The sequence below is a fragment of the Alligator sinensis genome, unplaced genomic scaffold (genome assembly GCF_000455745.1).
Source record: "Alligator sinensis unplaced genomic scaffold, ASM45574v1 scaffold1196_1, whole genome shotgun sequence".
Taxonomy (NCBI): Eukaryota; Metazoa; Chordata; order Crocodylia; family Alligatoridae; genus Alligator; species Alligator sinensis.
Window position 1 is genome coordinate 116,379 of NW_005842583.1, and position 23,427 is coordinate 139,805.

Genomic DNA, 23,427 nt, shown 5'->3' on the forward strand with positions numbered 1-23,427 from the left:
AGCGGTTTCGAACTGAAACAAAATTCAAAACAAAACATGGTTCTGTCGAAACGCAAGTCAAAATGGAACGGTGCCATTTTGCAAAGCCCTAATATTTATCCAACCGGGCCAAGAAGAGTATTTTAGACTTAACTCTGGATTTTATAGCTTTTGGCACAGTTTGTGGCACAACTTTAACCTTTTTCCCAGTATTTTATGGTAATTTAGCACTTTAATCCAAAACTGGGTGAAATGCAACAGTCCAGCTACATCCAACAAGCATCTAATACAAGTCTAGAGGAAGGATGTGTAAGTGGCCTTTGACCTCCCTGTTTTGAACCTGTTTTGTACCAAGCAAATCCCATCTGCAACTCAGAACAACCTAAAGGCCACTCTAAATTACACTATATTAAAGAAAGGTGGGTACAACAGCCAGGGATCAGCAGAACGTTGATATGTCCTGGCCAAATCCTTAGCGTCAGCAATAAGGAGATGGTGAAAGTTTTTCTGCTTACTCTAAGCTACTGATGGATCACCCTGCATTACAGTGATCCTTGTAGAGCCAAAACTACTGCCTTCGGGACATAACCGTAACCAGCTTAGCATCAATTCCTATACTCCAATGTTTAATTAAGACATTTTCTTATTCCTATTTGATTAACTGAATTTCATGAAGGAATATCAGATTCTAGAAGTCAAATCAGTTTCTATTGACAAGGTAACCATTGATTTTACTTGGTAACAGTAGATTAGGCAAAGGCACAATGGCCAGGAAATCTCTCTTGTAGCTCTAGCAACTGTCATCCGCTATTACTTTACAGACTGTTTGCATGTATCTGATAAGAATAAGATTGGCTGATATTGACAGATACATTCAGAAATATGTCATGCTTGAAAGCAAAGATGCATGCTTCAGCTATCGTTAATGTATCTGCTTCAGTCAGTTATACCAATGCTGATCACCTGCACGTCTGGAGTTACTCCAGATTTACAGCAGCATGAATCAGAGTGGAATTTGTCCCTGTATGCTTATGCTAGAACACAATTATCAAGTTTATTTTGATAAGGTTGGACCTTAAAAGTCCCTAAAGGGCCATCTGTAAAGCAAATCAGAAGGACTGTAGGGCTAATCATAGGATCTTAAACTGACAGAGATTTAATCATATATCTTTAAAAACCTTAATGACACTGTGGGGTATGACAATGCCAATTATTTGCCTCCATGCTAGAATGCCACTGCATAAACAAATGTGAGCAGTTTGAAGGCCACATGACTTAAGAAAAGTTCAAAGGACTTTTTATTTCAATCTGGTTTGCAGGCAAGCATAACAATGACAATTACTTCTAATTAGTTAGTGCTTTCCAAAATGAGTGTGGAAGAGCTGAAATTGACTGAAGACAAAGCTAGCTAGAAGAGGCTGAGCATGCTCTTGAAAGAGGCTGATCATCCTCCATTGATTTCAACAGGAGCTGAAATTACTCAGCAGTTTTCAGGATCAAGTCTGCAATGAACAGGATGTGCTTTTGCACAGAAGAGGTGCCCAGAATTCTAATACGATCTTAAGGAGGGCCCACACTGCCAAAATGGTTGCAGCCAGAACATGTGCATATATGTGTATTCATTTTCTTTTTCTCTCTCCCAGCCCCTCAATATTGTGTGTGTGTGTGTGTGTGTGTGTGTGTGTGTGTGTGTGTGTGTGTGTGTGTGTAGGGGGGGGAAGAGAGAGAGAGAGAGAAAATTAATACACACGCACATAGGAAAAAGGAGCAGTTGTTGCTTGCAGTTTAAAAACTGAAGATTCCTAGCTGGAGTGACATATTTGCACAGAATATCCATCTGCCCTACTGCTCTACATTGTAGAGATGTCTGCAAAGCACAGAAATATAAAATTTGTCAAAGGAACTGGGAGAAGAAGTTGGCTTGCAGTTGCTGCTCTTTCATGCACTGTAATTAGGTTTCCTTACCATTTTCCTTCACCCCATTAATCAGGATAGTTTCTTGGTCTTCTGAGGCACAATCCTTATCTTGTTGGTCATCCATCAATTTAACCTCTCTTTGTTCATTCCATGCCCCACTGCATCTGGCCAACCTGTACATTTCCAAAAACATAATCACCATCATTAAAATTCCTGAAATATGCTCACAGAACTGAGTAAAAGGAAACAATGCAAGCACCTGCTAACCCCATTTAAGAGGGCAAACTCCTGTTTATTATGGCCAGACAGCTATTATATTTCCACTTTTCCCCTCCAGAACCTCTCGGTCCAATGTATTTCATCCAACTTAAAAAGATGAGTTCTCATTTTTTCCCCAAATCCTTCTTTAGAGCTTCAAGCAATGCTTTTCACTTCTATAATGTCTTTCATATGATCTCCAATTGCTTTGAAAAGCAGGTAAGCACTATCTCCATTTGACAAATGGGCTAGCAGAGGCACTGGCAGAGGAGGAGACTAGCCCCAGGTCAAGCAACTCTGCAGCAGAGCCAGGAACAGGAACTCGGATCTCCTGACTGACAATCATATGCTCTAAATACTAGGTAACACTCTCTTCTTTCAAGTGTTGGCAGGTAGGGAACAAACTTGCCTCAGGAGTGTTATTAGAATGATATTTATTCACCATTCTCCTGCTTCATCACCAGGGGAGCTTTGCCTCATTGTCCAGCCACCTTGTGTTGTGCTCAAAATCCCACTAGGCCAGAATTCTCATTTTGGTTACACTCGCTTGATTCTACCATGGATGTTATGTACACCAAAATAAATTAGAGCCCCTCCCAAGTTAAAATGATCAGATGTGGGAAGAAAAGCTGACTATATCGCAGAGTAGTGTAGCTGAATCTCTGTACGCAAATAGGGTAGGAGCAATCTGGGCCAAAGCTCACAGCATCAGACATGACTTGCTGTGGATAAAGGTGGCAAATTTCTACCCTTAATTAATGAAAAATATAGTTAGAGTAATGTTTCCCTTGAAACATAACTTCAATTCAACTTTTAACCCCATGGAACAGGGACCAGATTGGAAATGGTTTGTTTTCCAATAAACATTTGTCAAAAGTCTGATCTTTCTGCTCCTCAGGCCTTGTTTTGACAAGCCTCATGCATATTCAGATTTTCAGTGGTGTCCTCTTACTTAATGTGAAATCTTTACAACCATCTCAACAAATGAGAACCTTCACTGAACCCTGAAGTGTTTTGTCACCCACCTTAAGATAAGAACAGCAACCCTCAGAAATGGAATTCCTCTGCATTTTCAGAGAAAAGTTGAACTAATACAAAGCATTCTACTTCAATGCAAATCCATATTTCAGAGCTGTCCAATGATGACCACTTGGCTAAAATGAGACTGTACTTTCACCAGTACCCACACTCTTCCCAACATCTCAGCTCCTTCTGTAGTTATTAAAAGGTTTTGTTCAGTGGGCCAGAAAGCCAAATAAAACCACCATCATACCCAAGAGACTTCCAGGATTTTTATTACATTTCTCCTGTCATAAAACATGCACCATTTGCAACATTTATAAGTAACTTTAAGAAGATAAGCCTGACAGATGCTCTACATTTTACAACAACAGACTGCAGCACCCTGTCTCCTGCTTGCTAAACATGTGCTCAGGAGATACAGACACTAAAGTAGTAAGTGAGTCACATAACTCTTTTGGAGCAAGCTGCTTGCTGTGTAAGGAATCTTCCGACCTAGACACATGACACCAGGATAATCCACCGTAATAGCAGCGTAAACAAGGAGTGGACACGCAGGTCTGGGACAGAAGTTTCATAAACCAATTTGACCTAAATCAGTTAAGTTTGATTCTACATTCAACCAGGTTGATCTCAAACTGGTTTCAGCTATTTTGAAACTGGTTTATGTGCACTGAGCTTCTGTTCTGTTACAAGTTTCAACCAGTTTCTGAACACTGAAACTGGTTTATGTGCAACTTCTGTCCTTAGTCACACTGTCTAGCCCTGCAGGTGTCACGTAGAAGAATCCAGTGTAGAGTTACTCCAGGAAAAATCAAGGAGAGGACAAAAACAGTTTAAACGTTTTGTGGCTGCTTCTATCCTGGAGTAGCCGTCTGTATAACACAAACTTGTTCTTACTTGCTCCCCCCACCACTTGGTTGCAAGGCTTTCTAGTAGCACTTTCTGTGGCAGACTCCAGGAGAATTTGTCATCCATCTGCTCTGGACACTGGAGTAATGCACATTATTAATGTACAAACACATCAAGGATTGATACTAAACAAAACCCTTGTGTCTGCCTAGTAGTTTTCCAGGTGGAATACACAAGTGCAGGGACTATTCTTGTCAATTAAGCACAGGTGATTATGGCTGAATGCCTGCACATTCAGTTGTGCACACTTCCACATATTTGAACTGTCCGCTTACAGCAGGGCTGTCCAACTAGCAGCCCATGGGCCACATGTGGCACCCAAAGGGTTAGCATGTGGCCAGTGGGCTCACAGGATGAGGACCCCCTCCCCATTGCTCCTGCTGTGGCAGCCAGATTCTTCAGGCTCCCCTGCCCCTCCAGCTTCTACTTCCTGCCCCCTGCCCTTGGGATCTGGAAGGGGCTGGGTGCCCAAGCTACATGCATGATGGGCCAGGTTGCTTGCTTTGCACGTAAAAAATTCAGGACCCAGGCTACCTGCACTGCAGGTGGATGCATGGCTTGGAGGGGAGGGGGTGCTGTGTCTGTGGCTGAGGGGAGCCAGGCTGTCTGTGCTGCAAGGGGAGAAGGGGTAGTGCGTGGCCGGGAGTCAGGGGAGCTGGGCTGCTTATGCTGTGTGTATGGGGCGGGGGGGAAATGTCTCCACTAGGCTGCCTGTGTGTCAGGGGAAAGCCTGGAGAGGGCACCTGCATGGTGAGCACCCCTCTGTCTGCGGCCCCACTGGGACCACAGGGCACGTGCCCCTTGGTTTACCAAAAGCTGGACAACCCTGGCTTACACAATCAGTTAAGGCACCCCAAGTGTATGTGTGCAAATGATCTCACACTCAGACATGCCTTTGGAATATGGCATGTTATAATAAATGCCCCCCCCCCCCCATATCTACTACAATCTCGGTAAGTGAGGCTAGGGATACCCCAGTTTACACAATGGCCAATTAGTGCCAGATTGAGAAGCTACAGCAGGCACCTGGCAGGCACGTCCATTCCCTGCACTGAAGAGAACGACACTCTGAGGGAGAAATCAGCTCTGTGTATTTAACTGCATTCTCTATAAACCTCCCTTCATAAATTAGCTGCCTTCCTAGACTGCAAGTTCCTCAAGGCACAGACCATAATGCAGCTTCCGTCCTGACTGGAGTCTCTGACTCCTACCATCAATTAAATATTGAATAATACTAGCTTCACTCTGTGCGGGAATCCTTGCTATACTGCAAGTGAACTAAATATTAAGTACCGACAAGAGTTATGAGACACTGCTTGGCTTTGTCCCATTACTCCATGCACAGAAGAGCACAAGTGACCTGGTTCCTGAAGGGGCAGGGAAGGGAGGATGCCAGTGCTGGTGCTGAAACATGGTAACTCTCTGCCAGCTTTGCAGATTTGGGTTCTGGTAAAGTGACTCAAGCTCTGACGCCGTCTCTTCTATTTTGCTGCATAGTTAAGAGATGTAGAGACTAGACTCCAACAACAGTTGCTTCATGCTTTGCCAAGCTGATTTTTGCCCAAATGTACCTGTTTATGCCAATGTGGTGTAAAATGCCACAGGTGGTCTCAATTCAACTAGTAGCATAATCACAGCCCTACTAAAATAATGGCTTGCAATGAATAAATCATAGAACAAAAGTATAAACAATAATTCTCAAATAATGTAAATTTGTCACTTGCCATGAATGCCGCATGTCTCTGGAGAGAAAACAGTAACACAAGCACAAAGCACTAATATGCTTGGAAACAATGACATGGGGCCTTTATTAAGAAGACCCCAGACCATCACCACGGGGAGCCGTCCTTGGGGAGGGAGGTGCCAATCATTGTTCCTAGAAAGTAAGCCAACGTGTCCATCTGTTGCTCAGTGCCTGGTTATTATTTGCAGGGTCTGTGGTTTGATTGTGAAACGTTGCGAGTTCAGCAACAACACTCTCGACACTCCTGTGTTGACCTAACAGTTATTTATTATTATAACTCTCTGGAATCATATCCAGGTGGATCCTAAACAATGGCCCTCTGTATATATATACAAAACTTATACTCGCTCTGTCGCTGACCTTGGCCTGGCCCAGTCCCGGTGAGTGAGAGGAACCAACAAAATGTCCCCTGGCTCTTCATGGCAGCGAACAAGGAGTCACCAGTGCTGCAAAAACTGCCAGGAAGCAAACTGAACCCTGCAGTGCTGAAAATGAGGGCTTTGGTCTTAAAGGAACAGTACAAAGAAAATACACTAAGATGCAACAGATTGCAGTCCTGACTCAGCTGGCTTGGGGTGGGGGCATCATGTGAGAGGCCTTTCAGTTGCAGATGTATGGCAGGCTCCTTGCCTTTGATCTTTGTGAAAGACAATTAGCTGTCAAAGTCAAGGACTGGCATGTGGAGAAGGGTTGGAATTTCTCTAAGTCAAAAGTACAGAAGCTATCTGAAATCTACATCCCAAGAAAAGGGAAAGCACTTGGAAGGAGGGACACTGAATCTCACTGGATGCATAACCATCTCAAAAAAAGTAGTGAAAGCAAGCAGAAAGGCAAATGGAATGGAAAAAGGGTCAAAGTAAAAGTATAAGTGGAATGGAAAAAGGGTCAGCAAGTAAAAGCTACCTTGTAGGGGTCAAGAAGGATAAGAATAAAGTTGCAGCTGCTAAAAGATAAGCTCAGGTAGACAGTGCAGAGGAAATTCAAACAAATAGCAAAAGGCTCTTTAGCCACATTAAAGAGAAGAGAAAAAGGAAAGAAGTCGGGCGACTGTGAGTGAGCATGGGACACAGATTAAAGTTAAATCTAAGAATGGCTCAAACCCTAAATGAATACTTTTGCCTCCGTTTTCAGTAGGACAATGATGTCAAACATGAGGAAGATTCGCAGTGGTTAATGGGCAGGAAGGTATCAGAAATAGGAATTGCCATATCTGAAGTAGAAACCAAACTCAAGACTTTTGAATATGCTCAGCTTGGAGGAAATGAAACTGTCCCAAAACTGTGGGACTTGCATATGAAATCACATGCACGGCAGCAATAAATCAATCATATGACTGGTAAACAGCAAATGCAGTACCTTTATTTAAGAGGAGGAAAAAGTGACCTGAGCAATTAACAACCTGCTGGTTTGCAATAGTGTGCAAGCTTTAGAATAACTTTGAAAGGAAAGAATAAGAAAGGACATGGTGATAAATGGAATATGAAATAAGACACAGTATGGATTTACCAAAGTCATATTGGGCCAAATTAATCTGATATCTTCTTTGACATGTTGTAGACAGGGGAAATTAAGTAAATCTAATCTATTTAGACTTCAGTAAAACATTTGATATAGTATGCCACATGAGAAATTATTTCAACTGAAGAAGATAGGGATTACTTACACAAGCCATAAGGTAGGTAAGGATTTTGGTTCAGAATAGATGACAACAGGTTGTGCAGAAAGGGGAATTATCAGGCTATCAGTGTACTAGTGGAATTCCTCAAAGGTCAGTATTAGGATTGATCTCATTTACTATTTTAATTTATAACCTTGGTAGAAAAAGTAGGAATATACTAATGAAATATATCAATGACGCGAAGTTAGGAGGCACTGTCAATAAAGGAGAGAATAAGAATATCTCAGAAAACAAAATAACCTTGAAGACCAAAGATGCACAATGAAATATTAGTACAAAAGGCACCATCAATTTAGGAACTAAAATATTTTTTGTATGTAAGCTGGGAGCTCATCTGATGGAAAAAACAGAGGAGGCGACGAAGTATCAGTAACCCACAGGGTGATCATGAACTACCACTAGGATATGACCATGAAGAAGTTAAATGAGATCCTGGGATATCTTATGCAAGGTATTTTCAGTAGAAATACAAAGTATTAATGCCACTGTACAAGGCAAGGCCTTGTCTGGAATACCGTGTACAATTGCAATAGCTCATGTTTGTGAAAGAAGGATTCTAGCTGGTACAGGTGCAGAGAAGAGTTACTAGGATGATCAGAGGAATGAGAGGCCACCTTGCAAGAAGACATGAAGGATATGAATTCACAGCAAAAGAATGTCTACAGACCTGTGCTAGTCTGGTTTAATTACCAGTGAAGAAGCAGCACCATGGTTTTAGTGTGTGCTCGCCACCAGAGCACCACCTCTCCAACATCCCTGAATACTTACTCTGGTTGCTAAAGCCTGCGCTGCTGCTTTATGTTTTCACTGCCATTTGGTATTGTTACCCCCACTAGCTAGATTCAGCTAGCATAGCTTAGTTGAGAAGGGTTAAGATCATTCAGTGACTACATCAGAAGGTAAACACCAGGGGCTCCTACATACGTGCAGGGAGACAGACTCCAATGAGCTGTAATTACTGTGCTCCAGCAGACTTCAGCGGCACATGTATCAGCATCCCTGAACTGAAAAATGACGGTGGGGAGCTTTAAACTAAAGCTTGTTCAACAAGTTTTAGTTCAAAGTGCCCTGCCATTTTTCAGTGTGGGGATGCTGATACACGTCACGCTCAGGGCGCTTTAATTGGAATAAGAAGGAATGGATATAAAACTCACCAGGAATAAATTGAAGATGGAAATTAGAAGACAGAGCAACCTTCCAAAAGCACTAAGGGCAAAAGAATTATTATTTTAAGATTGGGGCTTGATACATTTATGGCAGGAATAATATGATGTAGTAACCTGGCACAGAGAGGGCTTAGACTCAGTGACCCTGGGAGGTCCCTTCCAGCCCCATGTCCAACGTTCCCAATTTAGCAGAGTCCACAAATTGACTCTGTGTTTTATGGGAAGTTTTATGAAAATACTTGCATTTATTTTTTCAGAAAATTTTCCTCTTCACAGCCTTCCACTAGCCACACCAGTGAGTTGTACCAAAGCTGTGAAGCACTGAATCAAGAGCATGGAAGACTGGCAAGATAAGAAAGGCAGAAAGCAGTGTAGGGTAGCACCTTATAGACTAAGTTGTTCAGAAATGCATAAGCTTTGGTAGGTAACAGCCTACATCAGGGGTTTTCAACCTTTATGTGTACCCCTTCTCTCTCAAAGTTCCAGCTGATATACCCCTTTATATTTTTTTTCTTGTTTTTAAGGGGACAGGGGGCAAACCAAGGCCTCCACGGTGAGGGAGGGAGTAGGGTTCCGGTTGGGACTGGGGTTTCACATTTGGGGCAGAGCATGGGACGGAGCCGCAAGTGGCTCGTCTGGGGGCCGCAGGGAGGGGGTGGTGGCTTCTGCTGGTGCATGCACCCTGGGAGGGCACGGGGACATGTGCCCACAGATTGCAAGCTGGGTGAGGGTGGGTGGGGGAAGGAGTGGGGTTTGGGAAGGCCTGCCCAGCCCAGGTGGGGCGCAGGACTGAGCTGTGGGGGGGGCAGCAGTTCCCCCAGCCACGTGCACCCCCTGGAGGGCACGCACGGGGGAGGGCGGGCGCGCCGCCCCTTGCTGGGCTGTTCCTGGTGGGGGCTGGGCCATGCTGTGCTTGGGGTGGGGAGCAACGCTGGGAGGGCGCTATGGGGAGGCTACAGTGAATTTTGGGGTGGCTGTAGCCCCCACCCCGTAGTCCCCTCCCAGTGCTGCTGCTGCCCATCCCAAGCTCAGCCTGGCCCAGCCCCTGCCTGAAAGAGCCCCGTGCAGCCCCAGGCTCAGCTGGCAGCAGCAGCCCACCCTGACCCATGCAGATCCAAGGCACAGGCCCCCATACCCTCCTGGGGGTGTGCAGTGGCAAGAGTCGCCACCCCTGCCCCCTCAGATACCCCGTAGTCCCCTCCCAGTGCTGCTGCTGCCCATCCCAAGCTCAGCCTGGCCCAGCCCCTGCCTGAAAGAGCCCCGTGCAGCCCCAGGCTCAGCTGGCAGCAGCAGCCCACCCTGACCCATGCAGATCCAAGGCACAGGCCCCCATACCCTCCTGGGGGTGTGCAGTGGCAAGAGTCGCCACCCCTGCCCCCTCAGATGAGCTGTGGCTCCATCCTGCACTCTGCCCCAGCTCCTGCCTCCGCACACACCCCGAGAGGCCAGGGGGGAGTGTCCCCCTGGATCTGCACGGGGTGGGGTGGGGTGGGGTGGGGCAAGCTGCAGCTGCAGGCTGGGGCCAGGCTCTTCCTGGCAGGGGTTGGGCTGTGCTGCATTGGGGGGGGTGGCAGCCATGCTGGGAGGGGGCTATTGGGGGGGCCTACAACAAATTTTGGGGTGGCCCCTCCCATAGCCCCCTCCCAGTGCTGCCACTGCCCGCCTCGAGCACAGCCTGGCCTGACCCCTGCCGAGAAGAACCCAATGCAGCTCCAGCCTGCAGCAGCATTCTGCCCTGCCCCCACGAAGATCCCAGGGTACGCATGGCTCAGTCTGGTGCCCTGTCCCAGCCGGGCAGCAGCAGCCGCAGCCCCAGCCGCCTCCCTCCCCCCCTCCCCCACCACTGGGGCCTTGATCTGCCCCTTTCCCCAGCCCACCCTGCTCCACCCCTTCCCTCACAAACTACTTACGAGCTGGACCCAGCTGCTCTCCTGGTCGCCTGCATGCTGTACTGCAGCTGTGTGCACGCACGTGGCATTTATCAGCCACATTAGGGCTGTGTATCCCCTAGGACCTTTTTAAGTAGCCCTAGGGGTATGCGTATGCCTGGTTGACAACCACTGGCCTACTTGATCAGGAGCTAAGAAAGCTAATCCTCCCTCACCCTGGGAACAGTTCCCTTTTACTACTGTTTTTTAAAGCCAAGTGATGCTCAGGAAGTCCTATGGGACTGGCATCCCTGGAGTCAAGGCCGCTGTCTCCACAGATTGACAAGGACAGAGAATAAAGCAGGATTCCCAAGATCAAGTTCTACTTCCTTTCTCTGCCAACAAGGTCCTACAAAATCTTATTGCAATGAAAGTCTTTAAGCAGTTTTTCTTTGAGGAAACTAATTGTTTCTCTTCCAACAAACTAAAGGGGATGTTTAAAGCACTTGTAAGATGATTAATATTTTTTGTAAAAACAATTACATCGAACCAGACTACTTATTCACCTCCAGCAGAGGAAGAAACACCCCTATATTACAAGATTAAAGCATCTGCACCATTTTTGTCTCCAATCAAATACTGAATAGGCCTAAACTTCTTTCAAGATGGTAGTTTTGTTACCAGTTACAAGCCATGCGGGGCCTGTTTCTGTTCCCAATAGTGTCAGTTTCACAGATTTATGCCAATGATAGAGCAAAATCTGACAACTTGCTCCAATTCCCTCTGAAGAGAAACAATTTACTCCACTGCTTCTGCTACATGCATGCGATTTCCACAGCACAGAGTCAGATCAGCCTCAACAGATGCATGCAACAGAGCACCCAATTCCTGAAGATCAGAGGAGGGTCAGTCATTTGAGTCCAGTGTCTCCATGGGAGAAATAGGCAGGACAGTGTCAGGAGTGGGTGTACCAGGGCAAGGCAACAGAATCACACCTTCCATGGTCAGCTCCTGATCCCCCAGAGATTAATCAGAAAATATCAGAAGGACTGGGACTGTACCGTTTAGTTTATGGGGGATTTGATGGGGAGTCCTAGATTAGAGCTGGGCAGGAAGTTGTCAGGAGCCAAAGCTAGGTTCAGAGCACAGGGCCTTGCACAAATAGTCTTGCTCTGTAGACCCCTGGGAGTCCTTCAGGTTCACTGATGGGGCCTGGGGCCTGTCTGACAAAGGACAAACCTTGTTCCTCCAAGTGACTGATCATTACTGATAAATTCATAGATTCACAGATGTTTGGGTTGGAAGGGACCTTAGAACCTTCCTATAAATTTTCCATGGGAAGAGAGGTGTTTGGCTCAGTGTTTTCAGGCAGACACTAGTGCTGGTCTCTGCAATGTCCAAGTCTGAGTGAAGGAAGACTCAAAGAGCAGTGACAGCCATGTAATTCAGCATCAGGCTGTGCATGCCTATGGCTAGATGCACATCTCTTTGCTCAAGGTACCCGAGTGCCACACATTTCCATGGATAGAAAAAATTTAGCTTGTAAAACATTCTTTTGGGGGTCTGGACTGACTGGGAAATGGAAACCGTAGCTGAAGATATCAATTCAGCTCTAAAAATAGGGAGAAAAAAATAAACATTCCTTCATAGACATGCACAGATGTGCATACACACAGCTGCTCCCCAGTTAAGGTTGCAACAGCGCTTTACAGAGGCATGACTATACCTTCGGGTGCCAAGACAACACTTTGGGCAGTGGCAGTGAGCATTCCTTTGCCACATCTGGAGCATACCTGCACCCTTCCAGCCCAGCTGGAAAAGCCTCATGCTGCCTGGCTGTAGGATCTGGGTGCCAGGACCCAGCAGGTGCAGCCCTGCATCACTCAGCGCTGGGGGATGAGCTAGAATAGCTCTGCAGTGTCCAGGCACAGGACAGTCTCACCTGGTCTTGGGACTCCAAGACCCCCCCACTGCCCCTGCCATGCCCCTGCACCCAGCTCCTATGGCTAGGTGGCACATGGCTACTCCAGCTCAGCTCCTCTGTCCAGAGGGCAGGGATGCTCCAGGTGCAGCACAGATGCTGGGCACCAGGGGCATCATTCCAGTGCCTCCCCTAAGTCCGTGCCAGAGACTGATGCCCTTCTTGCCCCCTTCCCCTTGTTATGCTACTGGTGCTTTACTTGAAAGCTGAATAAATGAAGTTTCAACAGCCCCCAGATGAGACCAATATGACAATTCCAATACCTGGTTCCTCACTGAAGCCTCAATTCCTTGGATTTGCTGGAGACACTGAGGGCAGCAAGATAAGTAACTGAGGGAAATCTTTTTAGGGACAGAGGAGGAAGAAAACAGCACAGGAGATCTGATTTTCTGTGAATAAAGTGCAAGTACTAGAGTGGGTTTTATAAGAACCTTTAGGTCTTAAAGAGAAAAGCTTCAAAGAAATTAATTGCATGTCAGCATCGCTGACAGGTCTTTTAAGAATTATGAAACTTCTGAATGAAAATGTTACATACTTAACAACACTCACACACACCACACAAATGTCTCTCAGATATTTACATACCACAGAGTAATACTGTAGTGGAGGAGCTCCCAGGTTTCGCTGCAGTAAAAATGGGTAATGCACCAGTGCTCTGGGTGCGTCCCCATGAGCACACACACGGAGTTTAAGGCACTGCAAACCACAGGCGGTGCACATGAAGCATTCGCTACACTGCTTATTTGCAGTGTGGTGGGTTTTTTTGACACCAGGAAATCCTGGTGTCAAAAAAAAAGCTGAAAAAGTGGTGTGGCACATGCAGCAGCAGCATGAACTGCCAGAAAGGGAGCATAGCTAGCCAGAGCCGTACTCACTGCTGGCCAGGCTCTGAGTTGCCGGTTAGCCACCACTGCTGCCCCGGGAGGCCCCCAGGATTCTAGATAAGGCTGCTGGGGCCAGCACGGGTCCTGCCCCAGCCTCCCCTGCTGCACCCGAGATAATTTGCCTCACACCAACCCCACATGCAGGGGTGTGCACAGCTGCAAAGAGCAGCAGCACAGATTTCTGCCAAAGCTACTTTTGCTACGGCAACTACACTCCCTGCATGTGGGGAGGTATCCAGGTTGTAGCCGTATTGGTCTAGGGGAACAGGAAATCGGGACTAGTAGTAGAGATGATTAGACCAACAAGATTTTTGCAAAAAAAAAGTCTTTAATTGCAAGCTTTCGGGCACAAAAGATTGTAAAAGTTCTCCTGGGTAGAAATGAAAGTTCATATTTCATAGGATTTCCCAGAGGAGTCAATAGATGGAAAACTCCTCTGGGCAGTCACTTCATAGCTGGTACGGAGCCTCTCACCTCCCGTGAGAATCTGTGATGATGCAGATTACCTTGAAACAAAGCCAGGATCTCAGGTTTCAGGTGGTCACAGTTGCTTCTGCCTTTGTATCATGTTAATTTGCGTCGTCACAGATCCTCACAGGAGGTGAGCGGCTCCATACCAGCTATAAACTGACTACCCAGAGGAGTTTTCCATTTATTGATTCCTTTGGGAAATCCTATGAAATGTGAGCTTTCATTTCTACCCAGGAGAACTTTTACAATCTTTTCTCCAATGCCTGATGAAGGGTGTTTGTGCCTGAAAGCTTGCAATTAAAGACAGTTTTTTGCAAAAATCTTGTAGGTCTAATAAAAGGTATTATCTCTACTACTTTACTAGGAGTCCTGACTGCATGTGGGGACACACCCCTCTGTGTTCCTTCTAACAACTGGCTTCCTTCTTGAAACGCTGTATCCATCTAGGATTACCACAGAACCCACAGCATGAATTACAAAGCCCTCTGCAGCTGAGGTCCTAGGGCAGGTGCTTCTTTTCCTGATATTAAGTGGCAAAAAGTAAAAAAAAAGCAAGCAGCCCAAAACAGATTAATGCCCTTCCCTGCTATTTGGGCTGGACCTCTAGCCTCCCTTCTCAAGCAGTCCGAATCTTAAACACAGAAATGTCAAACATAACAGAAATGGTAGTAAGGACCACCTGCTAAGCAAATGCAACTTCTCAACCCTGTTGCTACCCCAGAAGATACAGGAACAGTGAGTTTCATCTTCAGAGAGCATGTGGGGCAATCAGGATTAGCCTGAACTCCAAAGATCTCCACGAGCAACAAAGGCCACTACACCTTATTATCCTAATTTCTAAGGCTCTCCGAAATTGGTTTGTCCTAAGTATTCTAAGATCCTTGATTTCTATACTCTATGGGTATCCTGTTTGTAAATACAGCTAACAGCTTCCTTTGTCAGTGGTTAAGAGACTTGTTCCTTAGCCCAGTCTCCTAAAAGAAATCCTTTCCTACTGCATGGGGAAAAATCCCCAGATGCCTTGAAAGTGGCTCTACTGTTTGCCTGATTCTTGTCAATGGTGCTTACTTTATTTACACCAGGTGCTCCTCAACTTTGACCACCAAATTGCTAGAAACCTAAAGAGCCAATAACACAGATAACCCACATCTTAAGGAGATATGGAATAGGGAGACTCAAGACAACATGCAATTCAGTATAGCCAGGCAGATCAAAATGAACCCTGACTCACCAGAAACTAAAATTACCAGGGGCTGCAGATCTGTCCCCCAAGAATCCCCCAGTCATAGAACTTCATGAGCCTCTTTTGGGGACCGATACAAATCTGAGTTGCAGTGACTCCTACAAGGCACAAGAGCTACTTGTATAAATGTGCTACCACTGGGATTCAATTTAATTCAGTCTTTAACTACACCGTCAGGTGGTAGTTCTCAAATTATACTATTTTATGCCATTTTTCCCCCTATTGCTTTAAACATACATGCACCATTTTGCATTCTTGCGCGTGCCAGACAAAAAGAAACCACAAGTCTATTTTGTGGAAAGTGCACCGTCTCCATCAGGCTAAACATACTGTCAACACAGAGTAATAGTACCAAATAGCTGGTATAGTTGGGGCACCAAAATTGACAGATAAGGCAGCTACACAGTCTCACCCCTGAACTGCATCAGAAGATGACTGTGCTGCTGACTGAAAAGGGAACGAACAGATGCTGGCAAAAAATCACCCAGATACGTACCTCAGGGAGAAGAAATGTTTATATCCTGTAAAAAATCGGAGTCAATGAAGATATATGATCGCACACATTTTTATTTAATAATATAGAAAAACAATGCCTTATTTGAGAAATAGCATGTGATTGTTTATTGAAAGCAGTATTGAAATACAGACTCAGAGGGGCAGAGCTAAGGTTGTGCAAGCACATTAACACTAGCATTTCCTGATTTCTGGATGCTTAAACAGGCAATCTTAATGCTGTCTTCAAAAAATTATTTTGTATGGGGATTTTATCTGCCTTCACAACACCAAAGCTGGCAGATTCACTTAGGAAAGTTCCCTGCATTTCTGAAATCACAAGTAAACTCAAAAGGCTGCGTTTGCCACATGCTAGTTTTCTTCCACTGTTCTGTTCATGTTTAATAAATCTGCCAACATTTGCTTATGAGACTCAGTTCATTTATTTAACATTTCCAAACTCTATCCACAAATCCATATACTGTGGCCATTTCCCAGTTAGGGTAGTGTCAATTGGAGGGACATTTGTCACTTAATTTTTATTTTAAAATAATTTTGGTTCAGCCAGAGGTTAAAGGCAGGCCTTAAGGCAAAGCCATGCAGTAGAAGAGGTTGCAGCCTGTAAGATATCAGTCCAGTTCTCCATCTGTAACCAGGTAACAATGTGGAATGCAAATATTTAAGAGGGAAAGACCTGGATAGCTGCCCCAACACCCTGGGAAGCAATGTTTAGTTAAGTCTTGGATATCACTGAAAGACCACACGGAGTTGTTACACTGTGGCTGAAGCATTTTTCTGAGCACTGAATTAGTCACCCTTGGATCTCATACATGATATCCAAATGCTCTAGAACTGCCCTGGCTTTAGACACTGTCTGATTCCTTTGTCTACAAAGGTAGGGCCTGCTCATCAGCCACCTTTAATTCATAATCATAGGAATGCTGCTGATTATTATCTCCCTTGCAGAGCCTGTAAACAACAACTGGATCTGAGGCTCTCAAAAGGCTTGCCCTGCATTAATGAACTGAGCTTTATACATCTACCCTTCTGCCTCATGCAGCAGAGAGGCATTAATATCACCAATGTATTACAGACTAGAAAACGGAGTAAGGAATAAGTGAAGTGACCTGCCCAAGAACACAGAGCGAGACAGGGGACTAAGCAGAATGAAGACCCAGAACCCACTAGACCGGGGTGGGCAAAATGGTAAATCCGGCCAGTGGCCAAACTCCATTTCCCAGCAGCCCCTGCCTGCATCGCTGTGGCTGATTTCCATAGAGACCCCAGTAGCAGCAGCACCATGACAGCGCGGGGCCAGGGCTTCCATGGAGACTGGCCCCAGCAGCACTGGGGCACATGGCTGGGCGGAGAGCTGCTCTGGGGCTGGGATCTTGTGGCAGTGAGATCATGGTCTGGAGCCAGGGCAGAGCTGTGATCCACTGTATGCCCCAGCCCAGCATGTGGGGAGCGGATCACAGCTCTTCCCTGGCTCTGGACCATGTTCTCACCGCCACAAGATCCCGGCCTTGGAGCAGCTCCCCACCCAGCTACGCACCCTGCTGTTGCTGCTGGGCCAGTCTCCATAGAAACCCTGGCCTCACCCTGTCATGGCCCCACCACTCCTGGGGTCTCCATGGAAACCGGCTACATCCATGTGGGCCGGGGCTGCTGGGAAATGGAGTCTGCCATGGGCCCAATATAACCTGTGGGCTGGACTTTGCCCGCCCCTGCATTAGACGGTTCACCTTTCCCCATCTCCCCTAGTCCCACCGTGCGTATGCAAGCACCGCCAAATTTATATCCTATCTAATCAAGTGCGGTTAGTCCAAAAACTTTATCCTTCATCACCGCACTGCAAGATCACTAGAGAACACCAAGGCTTTTTCCTGTGGGCATTGTTTTTGTGGGCTTTCCTGGGATCTAGACTCCTTCAGTTTAGGTAACTAAGGGAAAGACATTTATTGCACTAAACTCTTTATCTTTCCTGAGCCACAGCAGGTACAGACAGAACTGCTCACTGTCAAACGCTAAGCCAAGCAGAGCACTATTAGTTGTCTAATATGCATGCCTAGCTAGCACAGCACCTTCACTTTTGTGTTGGTGGTGAGTGGGAGGTTCTTTAATGATCTGGCAAACAGCCTTAGCATAGTCCCCTTATAATTATATCATCAGTACCTCATGTGGCTTCACACATAACTAGTTCACACTGACACTTTGCTGGTCCTATAACTATTTTCTCCCCCACTGACTGTCATTCAGCATCAATTATTTTTTGTTTGATTAAACTTTTTCAAACTAAGAGGAAGTCAATACATTTCACCACTCTCCCTGCATAAAGCAACACTGAGGGGGAAAATCATAAATAAAGATATTTATCAGCTTTTGCTGGAGGTATTAGTCTTTGCATATTGAGTAGCACAGCTGTAATTGTTTCATTAGAAGGGCTCTGGTTCTGCCTACAGCACTAACAATACTTGGAGAACAGAGAGGAAAATACTACAGGCAGCATCACAGCAAAGATAAATTGATATATGTTCCATGCCTGACACTAGTTAATACATCACAGCTCTGTTCACTTAAGACAGCCAAAGAATCAATTCCTCAGTAAATATAAAAATACATATCTAGAGCCATGCACGCAATATTGGTGCAGAGCAAGAAATGATGCAGCAGAGAGATAAAGCATGTCTGTGCCAGACATGTGGGGTCCTTTGCTTTATCACCTCGTCACTGCTATGCTTGCAAGTCATTTCCCCCTTCTCAGTATCTGGCTTTATGCAAAGCAAGATTTTGTACGTTGTCTGAGAACAAACTAATTTGTCTCTCTTGAGCTTTCTATAAGGTCACCAAAGAAATATTCCCAGTTTCTCAAGGAGACTTTGCACTGCATTTAGAAAAGTGTTGCGGGTAAATTAGCAGCACTGACACAAGCATAGGGAGTGCTTAAAAGGCTGAAAGATGCCTTTTAAAATGGTCAAAACCCCCTCTTATTGCAGGAGGAATTTCTGAGCCCTAGATCATAAAGGATTCTATAGAGATGGCATCCAACACAAGCAATCTATTAATCATCCAACTAATTATGAATTCAAGGTTATATGTCTTTTCCCTTGAAAAAATCAGAGGATCATCATTTGCAAGACAGCTCATTCTGCTGGAATTTCAGGATGATTCTAACTAGGCAGACTGCATGTTCGCTAAGGAAAATGGGCCTGTGCTTCAAAGCCAAAGTAATCATGACATGCAGACCAATAAGGCTGATTCCAGCCAGTGACTGCTGCGCATTAGTGATCTTCCAACAGAGAGCATGCTGGAGCTACAGTCATGCCAGATTTTTTCCCTGTAGCATACCTTCAAAGCTCTGTGTAAAATGTGCATTATGGAAGAAGGAATCTGACTCTTAGATTAAGGCTATGAATTGGGGGATATCTGCTATAATGACACATGTGAAGGGACTCAGACAACTATTGCAAATAGGTAGCAGACATTTTATAAACACAATACAGATACAATACTGCCTCACCTTTTTTTCATTTCAGGAGACTTTCTCAACAGACCCTGATTTACCCTCCCAGTTATCTTGGGTGTATCAGGCTTTGTTGTATAGGGAAATTTATCAGAGGAATTTTTTTGTGAGAGCCTCTGCTACATTTTTGGCAGGCTGGCAGCAGATCACTAGTTTCAAGACAAGGAACCATTTGACAGAGAGATGAAAGGACTCGGGGAATCCATCTTCCTGTGCTTTCGCATTATCATTTATACCTGTGAGCACAAAGTGCTACCAAATCTAAATTTTCTATTCACTCCAGTGACAAAGTAAGACTTTACACTCACTTTGCATGTGTATAAATGAAAACACAAAAGGCCCAATGTCAGGAAAATCAAGCCCTACACTCCAAGCCTCATAGTGTAAGCCCACCAGAGAGGTGTGGCTTATATGCACTACTACATAGCTGAGAGCTAGAGTAGCTCCCACAGAGGCAAGTAACTGGGAAAATGTGGACAAAAAGTCAGCTCTTAAACTCCAAGCAATTGTTTCCTTATGGCCAGCATGCACATTTAAAGCATAAAAACCAAGCAAGATGTTCCCTTTTAATATTTACGGCCAGCTCTGCCTCTGCTGGGAAGAAAGAGGTATGAAAGAAGATACCTCTAAGTACCATGGCAGCTGAACGAGGCACCTGCAATGAAGGGGCAGGGAAAGCTCACAAAGCTCTATTTTTAATTAAGCTTTCCCACCAGGTGAGTTTTTGCAAGCTTTTTCAGCAGCAGCATTCACCCAGTCACTCATGCAGAATCAGGGTATTTCAAGAGACTTAGCAAAATCCATACAGCACCTTGATCTTTTCATACTACCTTTTAGGCTTGCATTCTTCTTTGCCTGTCATCAATTAAAAGGCCTGGGAGGCAGAGGCTTGGGGGACATTAAGAATGCTGTTGCACTTCGTGCAAATATTGAACAAACAGTTCCAGTTTTACTTCAGATTTTCAAAACAGTTTCACTTCTTTTTTTTTGTTTTTGGACAGTACCCACTGCTTATGTGGGGTTTTGATTTATTCTGAGCTAAAACTGATTGGCAATTTTGGAGAAAGCATTGTAAATTACTATGCTAATCATGGTAAATCAAGCCATGTAACTATATTAAAATAACATTGGTGCAGAGACCTAAACGGAGAAGAGCATGGAGATGCTGAGTTATGGAATCTTCATCGTATTCCCTTGGGTCTGGATACCAGAGGCGGGATACTGGATATGGTCTTCTGTTGTGGGATGCTCCGATTCAATAACCGTCATGTGCAACACTTTGATAATTCTTTATGTTTTCAAAATCCTGGGTACATTTTCAGAAACCCAGCCATTTTTGAGGTACTCATGTCTGACTAGTGGGTAGTAGTCTTCATACTTCTGCATCAATCTACCTGATGGCAGGTACAAACCAAATTACCATGGGCTTTGCCTCGTGGCCTCCATATGTTCAAATGCAGATACAAGCTGAATCTTGAAAAAAGCATTTGTTTGAGTGACAAGCAGTTATATCTTGTGAACAGAAACCCAAAGCTGGGGTGAATGTTCGTTTACTCCAAGTGGAACCAGCATCACCTGAAGTGACTGAAAGCAGCCCACCCGAGTGCCCTGTAGCTTTATGGCTAGGGCATTCTCCTGGGTTCAGATCTCCTGAGGCAGAGAGAACTAAATCCAGGTCCCCCAGATCCTGGGCAACTGTCCTAACCACTGAGCTACAGAATAAAAATGGGGACACTGCCGCCACCACCACCAATTCTGACATTTTGACAGCCCTGGCATTTTCTTTTCCAGCCAAAACTATTTGATGGATTCAACCCAGATTTTCAAACAACACGGGAATGGCTATAGCTTCTACTTCTGGCAAGTAGCTATTGACCACGTAAAAATAAATCTGCTGGCTCTATTCTTGCGTGATCTTTACATGCATCACTGTAATAGTGGTGATGAGTTATGTGCTCTTAGTCTACATCCAGTTTCATAAGTAGGTTTCCTGCAGATCGTTCACTTCAATAAGAGTTTGTATCAGGGAAAGCCTTCCCTTCAAACAAAACAAAGCAAAAAAAACCCCAACTAAAACTTTTCAATGGGCTTTATTTTCAATCTCAACAATTCAAAGAGAGAAGCAAAACATTTCGAGACAGAGATACCATGCTGTACAAATCATGGTGCAAAACCTATACTGGGAAGACTGCGAGGCACAGGGATAAGGACCACTTGTTGGTAAATTACTTCCATTCTAAAAGAGCAGGAGGACATTCTTGTCCCTGCTAAGAGAGACACTGCTGCCAAGCAATGTGACAGGAGTCCACCTAAACATGCTATACCAGTTTTATTATTTAACCTCGCGTATAAGTTAGCAAGCTGAGCAATAAGCACAGAGCAGTTGCTCTGGGATAAGCAGCTCAGGTGTGGAACTGCCTTGAAGAGGCTTTTATCTACGCTAGTGATTTAGGCTAGGGACAGACATTACACATAAACTGATAGAAGTGATCAGAAACTTGTTCAAATCTGTAATGCAACAGAAGTTCAGTGCACATAAACCACTTTCAAAATAGCCGAAACTGATGTGACAGGGGGCCATCTCGAGGACAGTCACAACATTGGCCTGTCCACCAGTCTAGGGCAGTCTTCCCTGCCTCTCCTGCGATGTCTTTCATGTTTCCAAAAATAGGTGTTTATATGCGGGAGGCTGCCCATTTGGTTGCCCTGATGCCAAGGGCAAAATACACGGCTATGAACCTCCCCTTACACTGTGTCCTATGTCTCACAGATGGCATCCAAAATCATTTCCAACTCCCGTGGCCCCTTACCTGGGCCACACTTGGCCTCAGGTGTCCTCAGACATACCTTGGCCTCTCCACCCCCTTCACTGGGCTCCTGGGCTTTATGCCCCTTGGCCCCAGGCCCCACTCAGTGGACCTTGGCCCCTGCCTCAGGCCCCACTCACTGGACCTGGGCCCTGTGATTTTCTGTCAGGGTGTGCTCCTCTAGCCTTTCCCCTTCACAGGGTACCCACAAGTCAGTGGGGGCTGAGGCTTTATGGTGCCCTGTCCTCGCCTTTCACTGGGGAGGCACAGGTGTGGCATTTCCATAGGTGTGGGGACTGCCCTACCACAGGCAGCTGGCCAGGTAGCTGGCTGCCCAGGTGGCTTGGAGGTGCCAGCAGGGCCTGAGCCCATCAGCCACCCACCACTGTACCCCCATTCCTGAGTAGCACCTACAGGCTGCAGCTGCATCACAAGCTCCAGCTCTGGCTGCCTTCCTCCCTCTGGAGTAGCCAGCTACCAGAATAATGTGGCCTGAAAAACCAGTTGGTAAATGCAGTCACATTAAAATGTAGTATCCCAGCAGAATGCCACAATTAAAGCTTCAGGTCACATAGAGAAAGCTTGGAGCTTGAAGTCTTGTAGAAGACAGGAGGAAAAAGACACTGGGTGATGAGTACAGGTATCTGGGTCCAAGCTGTGGTAAACATATGATGAAAAAAGGAGGTTCTCACTTCTCAGAGTATGTTACATTTCTAAAACTGTTGTTCTGAGGTTGCAACACTCAGTTCAGCTCCCAGAAAAAGTTCTATTAGGTAAAAGGCAGCTGTGATAAAGAAAACTTCTGCAGGAAGATGATGCTAACATTGCAAAGGACCCCTAGTAAGGCAGGAAAAGCCCCAGGCAACAGTAGCTTGTGGGGTCAGTAGTGGAGCTCATTACTATTGATGTGCTTGGGACTGTGCCTGAGTGTGAGACTAGCATGCAACATTTGCTGGCAGCTCATGACACTGCTTGAAATGTCTGCAGTCAGAAACGAAAGGGCATTAACAGCAGTGCACATAAACAAATCTTTCACCAGATGTGGTATCCAGGGAGACATTATAAATCAGCATTTTTAGGGATCAACAAAATCCATGCCACCCCTGCACACCAGGGCTAGGGACAGACATTACACGTAAACCAGTTTAAGTGATCATAAACCAGTTTAAACTGGTAACATAACAGAAGTTCAGTGCACGTAAACCAGTTTCAAAATGGCTGAAACCAGTTTGAGAGAAACCTGGTTGAATGTAGTCTCACAGTTAACTGACTGACCTCAAACTGGTTATGGAACCTCTGTCCCAGACTCCTTCCTGGTTTAAGTTAAACCAGAGTCCCCCAGCATGCTCTGCAGCCCTGGGCGGGGTTGTATTCTCTGCTCCGGCAGGGCAGAGCTGGCCCTGCCCCTCTGCTCCCAAGTTGCAGCAGGGACAGGCAAGGGTGGGTGCGTGACCAGATGCCCCCCTGCCCCCGCAAGGCAAAGG

General features: G+C 45.6%; 1 protein-coding gene across 3 annotated transcripts in view; it reads right to left on the minus strand.

Annotated features, from left to right (window-relative positions):
• NEXMIF (neurite extension and migration factor) overlaps positions 1–23,427 on the minus strand; it is a 255,007-nt gene that overhangs the window by 12,590 nt on the left and 218,990 nt on the right. For 2 of the 3 annotated variants that reach the window (XM_025214451.1, XM_025214452.1), the window contains one exon: positions 1,945–2,069. In XM_025214451.1, the coding sequence (XP_025070236.1) occupies positions 1,945–2,020 (76 nt within the window). In that variant the 5' untranslated portion in view covers positions 2,021–2,069. Of the gene's footprint in view, positions 1–1,944; positions 2,078–23,427 lie in introns of those variants that run through there. The other variant, XM_025214450.1, reaches the window with a different exon arrangement.